The 9,953-nt window shown below is 45.3% G+C and overlaps 2 protein-coding genes across 2 annotated transcripts; one reads left to right on the top strand and one right to left on the bottom strand.

Annotated features, from left to right (window-relative positions):
• The first annotated feature begins 264 nt into the window (after positions 1 to 264).
• On the top strand, positions 265 to 4,063 carry LOC125943471 (uncharacterized). Its single transcript, XM_049662803.1, has 6 exons — positions 265 to 639; positions 1,273 to 1,413; positions 1,866 to 1,928; positions 2,013 to 2,072; positions 2,761 to 3,265; positions 4,054 to 4,063. Exons 1-6 carry the CDS (start codon positions 273 to 275, stop codon positions 4,061 to 4,063), a joined length of 1,146 nt encoding a protein of 381 aa, XP_049518760.1. The 5' UTR covers positions 265 to 272.
• A 3,177-nt stretch (positions 4,064 to 7,240) lies between these two features.
• On the bottom strand, positions 7,241 to 9,414 carry LOC125943470 (uncharacterized). The gene is made up of 4 exons (XM_049662802.1): positions 9,291 to 9,414; positions 8,248 to 8,366; positions 7,742 to 7,932; positions 7,241 to 7,249 (listed from the first exon to the last, which is right to left on the bottom strand). The coding sequence occupies exons 1-4, from the start codon at positions 9,374 to 9,376 to the stop codon at positions 7,241 to 7,243; spliced, it is 405 nt and encodes a 134-aa protein (XP_049518759.1). The 5' UTR covers positions 9,377 to 9,414.
• Positions 9,415 to 9,953: the final 539 nt, after the last annotated feature.

Below are 9,953 nucleotides of genomic sequence, written 5' to 3'. Positions count from 1 at the left end.
CGAAATCTTGTTCGCGGCAACAGGTTCTGGTGTCGTCGTGTTTTCGTTGTTCTGCGGTCGGGATGATACGAGGTCTTCAGCGCGTCGAGTATCAGCGGCTTCGCCTCGGAAGGCCGCTGCCCTCAGTTTTCCCGGAGTGGACTTGGTGATCGTCCGTGCGTCGTCCTCGAGGCGGTATCACGAGCAGGGAGACATCGTCGCGGTTAGGGTCAGCGTGATTGCCGCTGCGATGTTCCCGGCCTGCGCTGCTGGTCGAGGAATCCGCCTTTTGCATGACCCTACAGCGCATGCGCAGAACCCTAGCGGCCAGAGTAACAAACAATTCGTACGGCGTCGTCGACGACCCGGCCGTGTACCCCGCAGTCGTGTTGGAGGCGCGAGCAATAACAAAATCGCAGTTGATAAAAAAACAACAACAAGAAGGTCCTGTCAGCGCGATGCCGTCAACATGTGCTGCTTATGGGTGTACTTCTCGAGGTGTGCCCGGCAGCAACATCCATTTCTTCCGCTTCCCATCGGTGAAACGTGATCGCCAGCGCCGTGAAGCATGGATCAGGGCTGTGAGGCGCCAAAATGAAGACGGCAGCCCCTGGGAGCCTTCAGGTTCGGCAAGGCTGTGTGAAAAACACTTCGTGAAAGGTGCGTATGCAAACGAACTACGAGCATTTTGCTTGCGACGTCGCTTATGCATTCGAGTAACTGATGCGGCGTCTGCTGCAAGTTATTTTCAGTGCGCGGCGGTGCGGCACTGCCAGTCTTGGCCCGCAGCTGTTGCTTTCGTGTATTAACAGTGATGAAGCTCGCACTACGGCTCTGAGCAGCAAGACACAGCTGTGTACCTCTTCTGCTTCAAAGGGACAGTATACGACGGCAAAAAGAGCGAGCTATGGCTCACAAAGTGTCAACGCACGCGCGCTCCGACGAGCGCGCGCCCCAGCCGGGTCCGCGCGTCGTTCGGCATAACGCACTGTTGTTGATTACTTTGCCCATCAAATATATACCCGTAAATAATCCTTGTAAGTGTGCTTAACCTCGTTCATTCGCCGCTAGAATATACTGAATGCCAAAGAGTGCAAGGCCGGCGCGTGACTGACTTAACGGTTCATTTCTGCCGTTCAGCGAAGAAAAAAAAAATCGCCCTTTATGCGGCAACGTGATTGCCGCGCATTGATTCATAACTCTTGCGGTGTTCGCATATTTCTGGTGAATGTGTACTGTGCACCCTTTGGCTAGTCGCAGTGATGCTACATTCACTGGGGTTATGTTTTGCAGGATCGCCATCCAACTCGCCCAGGCACCCTGATTACGTGCCTTCTCTGTTTGTTTACACCGATGAGTTCAAGAAAAAGGACGCTTTTCATCGCTATGTACGCACGGCAGCGCGTATGAAACAACACAGTGAGCACCGACGAGGTATGTCTTGCGGAGGCGAACGGAGCACGTTATCGTGGCATGCGCTTGCTTGCATGATAAGGAAATGCCAACTATTTGACTGCGGACGCACGAGTGACGCGTCTTCCTACCTAGCATTGGTACGGTATCCTTCTGTCACAGTATTATATGCATTCGTGCAGGCTTTTTCCGGAATGAATTTATCGACGCTTTGTAAGGTGTGGTAATGTGTAGCTCTTTGGCCACTAGTCCACACTCTGTCAATGTAGAAAGGTCGTGCGTCCTTGACAAGCCTTCATTTCTTATTGCTCTTAATTCCATTCACAATAATGACCTGCCTATTAGTCTTTCCGTAAGGTTATCTACGCAGAAATATAGGCATCTCAAACAAGACTATGAGTGCGATTCACTTGAGCTAGTAGTGCCCATTTTTAATTTATGCACTTGAATGATTTGTCTTTTTATAACTTTAGCTGTTTCAGAGAAGCAGGCAGACCTAAAACAGGACTCAATAACAAATGAGACGTCTTCAAAGTGTGAGTAATCTTTCTGCAAAACTAGGCTACATTACTTTTATAGAAGAATACTAACGCAACACAAATGTGACATTATTTCCTCAGGTGATGAAGACTCTGTGGAGATGGAACAGACGGACATGTCAGATTCCGAGAGCACAGCAGGCAAGCACTTGTCATACATAAACCATCTAAAACGTTGCATGATGCACAATAGTCAATGACAGGGCTCAGTGACACCTGTCTGTGAAGGAATCAAGCTTGTAATTTATTTGCAGTGCTTCTTAACCGGGGCACTCTCACACACGGGTGGAGGGCAGCCAACAAGTAGGTTAGGTTATTTAAAATTGTTGAAACCGAGAACGGGTGAAGAAACAGCCGAACATCATAGTGCTATAATTTGTATTGCTAATTTGTACAGGCCAGTGAGGTCCGCTCTTCGACCTTATACAAACTACCAGTTTATGCTGCACGCTACCTCTGTTGCCATGGCATTCAGACTGTTTGTGCGTGTGACGTATGAATGCAGCAAATTCAATGTTGCTGACTATTGGATGTACTTGTTCGTGGCTAGTGCAGTCTAAGGAAACTTTTTGGAGGATAAAGGCACGAAGGGCAGGTGCTTTACGCTTTTTTCTGGGAAAATCATCTCCTGCATGCTTGACTTGTCGCTGACTATTACTGTTTGTGATATTGAAAAGCATACATGACAGCCAACTTTGTTTATGTAGATGGAGACCCTAGAATGCCGACAAGGCGAACATATATAAACCTGCGATTCAAAATAGTAATTTCCAAAGCATGAATAACATTGCACTTATTCTAACCTGCCTTGCATTTGTTGCATGTACAGGTTTCACTACTTCATCACAGGAGTGTGAAGGTGTAGCTGCATTGCTGATGCGTCGCACTACTGCCACAGCTAAGGAGCAACTAGAGAATGTCAGCACAAGCAGTTTCAACGGCCTGCTAGCAGAACATACTGCAATGAAGAAGAGAATTCAAGAGCTCGAAGTCAGATGTAAAAGGCTGCAATCGCAAAGCTTTTCTGTGGACACAATTCATAGTACCGCATTTAAATTTTACACTGGACTTACGAGCAAAGCGCAGTTTGATGCTTTGTATGGACACCTCGAAGCGAATGCCCAGAGAATGGCGTACTGGGTTCCCCAAAAGAATGAGCAGCAACAGCAAATTGAAAAAGACCGGCAGCTTTCAAAGCGAGAAGAACTGTTCATGGTTTTGTACAGGCTACGAACGGGAGTTTGTGCAAGGGAAGTAGCCAGGTTGTTTGGCATATCACAATCTAGCCTGAGCCGCATTTTCTGTAGCTGGATTAACTTTTTAGATAAGGAGCTGTATACCTTAACACGGATGCCATCTTTAGCTGAAGTACAACGACACATGCCAGAGGCATTTTCAGATTTTCCTAACACGAGAGTGGTTCTGGACTGCACTGAGGTCAGAATTCAGAAGTCCTCAAAGTTAAAAGCACAAAGGCAAACTTTTTCAACCTACAAGCATTTTAATACCTTCAAGGCACTTGTAGGTGTCACACCTGATGGTTATGTATGCTTTGTTCCCGAGATATGGGGCGGTCACGTTAGTGACACCGAAATAGTGGAGAGAAGTGGCCTCTTAAAACGCTTGCAACCGGGAGATGGTGTAATGGTAGACAAAGGCTTTCGCTTGGACAGCATTTTCCCCCCAACCATTCAGATCTATATCCCACCCTTCAAGAAAGGAAACCAGCTTTCTGCAAGTGATGTAATTGCTACTCGAAAGATTGCTGGAGCTAGAATACATGTTGAAAGGGTTATAAGGCGCATCAAGGAATTCCATTTTTTAGATAGGCCAGTGCCTATCAACATGTTAGACATCGCCGGCAAGATATTTAGGACCTGTGCCCTACTGTCTAATTTGCAGCCACCGATTATTGCCGTGAATGAGCAGAGTTCTAGTTGAACGCCTTGCAATATGTGAAATAAATAAACAAACAGACAGGGCCCGAATGTGGTCGCCTTGTGTGTTGCCTTACTGGACTTACTGTCGGTAATTCCCACGCATTTTCTTGCCCCAGCTTAGTGCGGAACTGAATGCTGAATACTATACTTCATGGCACATAGTATGCTGTTTCTGTCAACAGGTGCGGCTGAGAGAGACTTGTAGTGACAAATACAGCAAGTCACATTATCCACATGTAAACATTGAAATAACATCAATAAATAAAAAAACGACCACACAAAGGTACCAAGCTCATTTATTGTCTTTATTAAATGCCTGCTTTCTCATGGCTCCTGTACTATCAATTTATAACACAACAGAGCAACATTCCCATCATCAACAGAGGAGCAGGGTAAAAACTAGGAAAGCTTGACCAGCCCTCTTATGGACACAGCAGGCGAAGCATAAAACATTAAAAAAATATATTGACAAGTACAAGTGTCATGTCCAGTATACATTACACACAAGAGTAATCAATATACAGCAGGTGAAGCAACAAAAACATAGAAAATATGAAGGAGATAACACAAGAAAACATGTTGGAGCCAAATAATGAAACCGAAATTTCCTAAGAAACAGTCTTCGTCAAAAATAAGTTAGGAGCACTGTACATGAAGTTATCAAATATAGAACACACTTCATTTGACAAGGAAACACATAAGAAATTGCACTGGAACATACAAGTTTCATATTTGTAGTCAGTCAGGCTCGAATGGTAACTGGCATGAAAATTTTCTGTAGTTTCCTTACATTCATGCTCACCAGTACTCTTTCAAGTAATTGCTCAGCAGAATGAGAATGTAGTACTGATGTGATTGTTGCATAGTTCGTGCAGTAGCGTGTACTGTCCAGTACTACAGTTTACATGTGCTGTAATCTGTAGAAGGTTGTTCAACTACCGTATTTCTTGGACTAAAAGTGCTACCCCCTACTTTTCGCAAGTTCCGAAGAGAAAATTGGTTTTTAAGACATCATTTATAACTTAGCATGATGAAACGCTATTATGCACACTGGTACACTAACTGCAAAATGCCGTACTTGCCCTCATTTCAGGGCACCAAATTTCTGTAAACATAATTTTTATAAGCCGCATACTCCAGCAGAGAAAAACATAACTCTTTTTCGGTACAGAATGCCAGCATTTATTGCACTTTATATTGAAGACCTTGTCCTCTTAACGCAGTCAAACGATGCATTATGCAGTGTTCTTTTTGTATCCAATATATTTTTTTTCATTGTAAAGAGGGAGTCCTCTGCTTACTCTGCGAGTGAGCAGCTCTGGCACTATGCAATGTTTGAAGAAATGCAGCAACCCAGGCAGAATTTCTGTACACCAAAGAACTTCATCAAAGGGAGTCCTCTCCACATGTGTTGAGGCTGCTACACTTCCAGCATTTGTCCATACTACAAAATCACACCACTTCAAACCTGTGACACCCATCATACCTTGTATCTGATAATAATATGCATGATCTTTTTTCAATTCTATATTGTCACCAGATATTTTCAAACAGCACTTTGCAGAAGCTGCTGCTTCCGTGACACCCTTGCCTTTGAAGGAGAATGGGCACTTCACCTCCAAAAGACCAGTGTCACTCCCTTCAAAGACAAGTCTGTCGGGGGAGGCAGCAATAAATGGGTGCTGGGGATGAACATGCAACCCAGTATATGCAGTAGTTAAATATCTGTCCCTGCATGCCATTATTTCTTCGTATGCTTTAACGGCATCGTCCTCATGAATCCTGCCATAACGCATGGCTTCGGTGCTCACTTGGCGAGGATACATTACGTCCCTTACGGCATCATCAGGCTTTCTGCACCGCAGCAACTTCTTAAACACTGATGCCGTGAGCCGTCCAATACGTTCCTGATGCCACTTCTTGTTCTCTGCCTGGCCCATTGTGCTTTCTAAAATGACTGCCCTGTCGTCGAGGCTCAGGGGCTGAATTGCTGCAAAAGCATAAGACAAAAAAGTGTGACCCAACTTGAGCAAATTGGTGATTAGCTGCAGGGAAGCAATACAACTAATGCTACTTGGTTTACACTTTCAGTCAATGCAAATATGGAAAAGGCTGCATTAAGAGAAAACACACTGACTAATCAGAACATTGGTGCATGTCTTGTTTCTTTTCATGTCTTGATCTTTTATTCCACTTATGTACTTGCAATGAATGATTACCAACTAGCTCAGTTGTCAGTTAAACTCTCGTCAGTATTTTCTGTAACTTTCTAGCCTCATTGAGTTGCATCTAATCACTTAGGCAAGTGTAATATTTACAAATTGACAGTTGTGCTATTTACTTTACCCTTAATACAGTAAGGGCTTATTTTTATGCAAGAGCTGTACGGCTGGTTTCACTCGGTCTGGAGTTTCAGCACGTGCTCCCTCTGCATGTTTACTTCGCAGAATTGTAGTTCCATGTATTCCGATGAAATAACACTTGCTCAATAAAACTATGTGCCTGTGTAATTCAACATTATGGTGATGAATTTCTGTGTGTTCATTCTTACCATCAAATCTCTCTTGAATAATTCTCGAGTTTGTCATGCTCAGCAAATCTTCACTGTCGGCTATATATGGCTGGTTGCAGCATCCATCATTTATTACTTTTGCAGCGATGGTCTCTGTTGTGCTCTGAAATGAACCATAGAGAGAAAATGGGTAGTTTTCAATACGACAGCACATACTGCGTGTGTGGCCATCATGATGTTTGATGAAAGAGCAAAGGAGCTAACATGGTAGTATGCATGTGTTTCTGTGGTACCAGTGTCTGCACTGTGGATTATCTGGTGGGTTAACAACGCAGTGATAAGGGCTACGACTCAGTCATATATGCTATATGCATGAGCTAGAAACTACGGCTGCCTTACGCAACATCTCACAGGAATTTGGTAAAAAGAGGCATCGTCAAGACATGTTCTACAATTACATTGGAGAAATTTCGCAATCACATTGTGGCTGATAAGCTTCAATGCACTGGTTGGTCACCTCAAAGCAGCAGGATACCTGCTTCTGTAGCAAAAGCAATGCACAGGAAAAGAACAAAAATTATAGCAGGCAAATAGAAATCAGGTGGAGAGGGAAGCTCACATACATGACCAGGTATCAGTAATACCCTCCATGCACCACGTTTTGCACTGATTAAGGAAGATGGGGCAGCATGTATGAGTACAAGTAGTTTTTCTGCTTCACACTAACTGTCCTGTCTTCATAGGTAAATCTGTCCTGTTATAAAATCCAAACACTAATGCATTGTCAGGCATTTAAACCATTACGTGAAATGCCGAAGGCAAGTAGTATACAGGATCCTTATTTCCTGTGTCAGCTGCTACAGAGGCTAGATGAGAAAGTGTTAAAGGGGGGACATGGGCAAATAACAAATTACCGCAGCGCAAGGGCAAATAATAAGCGCAATACTAAAAAAAGTTTTAAGTCATTCACAGCCATGCCCTTGTTTGCCCTCTGTTTGCTGCACACCCTCGTTTGAACAAACATGATCACCGTGCATGTGAAACCATAAAAGCAGTCGAGATGGTACGAAAGGCACATCACATTTAAGCAAACCCTATATCAATTTATTGCGGAAAGAAGTGCTATTTCGAGTGCGCAGACATACAATGTCGATGAAAGCAGGTCGCTATCATTGGTATTTGCTCTGTGCCGCTGTTCTTGCTTATTTCATGGCTCTCGCTTTTCATTGTGCAATATGTATGCATTTCTGTTTTGTAATAAAAAGACTAAGTTGAAAATCAGTTTGTTGTCTGTTTTTTAGCTTCTCCTCCAAAGACACGGTGTCACATTTTTGAATGATGTTTAAGATATTACGTACTTCTTCTGCTGCCCTGGGCTTCTTTGCATAGCGGAGTAGAAGGCAGCTCGGAGATATTTCTTGCAAGTTGCTGATGAAGTTGGCAGGGTCAGCTGGCAACAGTCCAGGTGTGGGATCATAAACTCTCTTCCTGTTCCTGCTGCTCTCAAACAAAATTTCCGAAAGCGGCAAGCTTGGTTCTTGCTTTTTGGCTGAAAATACAGATTACAAGCACAAAAACAGCTTAAACACTCAAACTATCCCCAGCAACCTCTAGATTACCAACTACTGTTTGACGTAAGCAGTTAATAACCCTGCTGAAGGTATATTCGGCTAAGATATTGGCTATACCGTCATCTCTACTATAAATAGGCAGCAACTTCACTGTGGGAAATCGGCAGACAGGGTAGATGAAGAGAGCATAACTGACTAAAAGGACTCCTATTTAAACTATTTTAGGCAGAGTTGCACACTTTGGAATACAGACAGGAGGGACGTCACTTAGCAGTATACAGCATTTTTCTTACCTTGAGGGGGCACAATCCATGCACAGGGGACATCCGTACATGTTGTGTCTTCTCCTTGTGGTGCCAGGTTGCAAGCTGTGAGCAGCAGGCCAACAACGTGCTGGCAGCTTCCACTGAGGCTGCAGGAATCATGGTAACAGTGTATATTATTAGTGCTGATCTGCAAGGCATTCAACATAGAGAAAGAGCTGGGCAACGTGCATCAGACAGCCTAGACATGCTTTTCAATAATGATTATTGCGCACAACTTTCCCCCGTTGTGATTGACTGTACTTGCTTACCACACATGCATGCAAGTATAGCCACGATAGCGTTGCGCATAAGAACTATGAGGCCTCGATAGTCTTGCATAAACCTTGCCAAACTTGACTGCAGTGAAAACAAGCTACAGGTCCTATGTAAAATGCTGCAGTAAACAGAGTGATTGAACACTGGCTTTAAAAAGTTCGTCTATAATCTCTCGTGTACCGCGCGGGTACTCGATTTTGCACAAGTGACACTGGCGACGCAAATGAGATCCTGACAGGAACGGCATGCCGCTTTACCTTGGCGCCGGCTGACCAAAAGTTGATGAATCGTACGCGACGTGCATGCCAGCAAACACTACGTAGCTGACACGGCTCTAGCCACGAGATACGCGTGCCGAACACCCCGAAGTATGTAAGTGCACAGCGATTTTTTGAAACGCGACATAGGAGAACACGGCTTGTCGGCGCTTTCTTGCGCTGCCGGTGCGCGCTGGGGACACATAGCCGAGGCATCAGGGCATACGATGAAATCAAGACCCTTTGACGTGCGTTGTGACTGCATTTGGCCCCCCAACGATCACCTGGCGTTCACCAGTGCCGCGAAAAGTGCCTGCAGCCACATGCTCCGAGTATCGCGTTCTAATCGCTGCGCACTGCCATTCAGCGAGCCCACGTACGCGCTCTAAAAACAGTAGACCTCCAAAGCTTGGCCTGGCGACGACACAAAACGGTAAAACCAGAGAGCCAGTACGTATACACATGCGAGATGTCATGATAAACAAAACTTGTACTCACCCGGCTGGGCAGAGACAGTGGCCTGCCAGTATGTCGCCCGTTCCTTTCTCTATGACCGCATGTACGATGTAGTAGCCGCCTTTCATTGACGGTAGGCATATACTTCGGAGAAGTCCATACGGGGATGTGGAACACAAGTTATTAAACATGACGTTGCGCACATAACCCTCTTCGGTGAATTTCTTCCCTTTCGCAGTTTGTCTTGCGAACCTCGATCCACATGCCGCCAAGAAAGCACTCAGCTGATTGTCGCTTGGCATCTTGATCCCGTTTGGGCTTTTCGTCCACCCGTTCGCTACGGCAAAGAAGCCGCCGGGTATGTACGTACTCCCAGGTTCCATTCCCGAACACGAACGCAGAAACTACCGATTGTAGAGCGCAGACTTACGTAAATATATGTGCCGCAACACGCGTCGTTGCCAGTCTACGCCATACTACCAGTAGCAGCGGCGGCCACCCGATGCCGTACTTATCGTTTCTTGCGGTGTCCGCGTGAGGGCGCCACACAGACATGCAAAAGGCGGATTCTGCGATGTCGGGAGGCCTCTGGCCGAACCTGGGTCGAGGCGAATTGATAGAAAAACCCCGCAACCCGATACACATGACCAGCCTCAGCGCAGTGGTAGCACAGCGGTCGTCGATCGGGTGCTCGCCAAACCTGCG

This window comes from Dermacentor silvarum, chromosome 2 (assembly GCF_013339745.2).
Source record: "Dermacentor silvarum isolate Dsil-2018 chromosome 2, BIME_Dsil_1.4, whole genome shotgun sequence".
Classification (NCBI taxonomy): Eukaryota; Metazoa; Arthropoda; class Arachnida; order Ixodida; family Ixodidae; genus Dermacentor; species Dermacentor silvarum.
Note: the sequence above shows the minus strand (reverse complement) of the source record. Positions and strands in the feature narration are given on the sequence as shown.

Bases quoted from the DNA above. Each gene is read 5' to 3' on its own strand.
- LOC125943471 (XM_049662803.1), top strand. From the start codon at position 273: ATGACCCTACAGCGCATGCGCAGAACCCTAGCGGCCAGAGTAACAAAC. The intron at 640-1,272 runs GTGCGTATGCAA...TATGTTTTGCAG, and splicing joins TGAAAAACACTTCGTGAAAG to GATCGCCATCCAACTCGCCC. The intron at 1,929-2,012 runs GTGAGTAATCTT...TTATTTCCTCAG, and splicing joins AAATGAGACGTCTTCAAAGT to GTGATGAAGACTCTGTGGAG.
- LOC125943470 (XM_049662802.1), bottom strand. From the start codon at position 9,376: ATGAAAGGCGGCTACTACATCGTACATGCGGTCATAGAGAAAGGAACG. The intron at 8,367-9,290 runs GTGAGTACAAGT...TGATTCCTGCAG, and splicing joins CACTGTCTCTGCCCAGCCGG to CCTCAGTGGAAGCTGCCAGC. The intron at 7,933-8,247 runs GTAAGAAAAATG...CTGTATTTTCAG, and splicing joins ATGGATTGTGCCCCCTCAAG to CCAAAAAGCAAGAACCAAGC.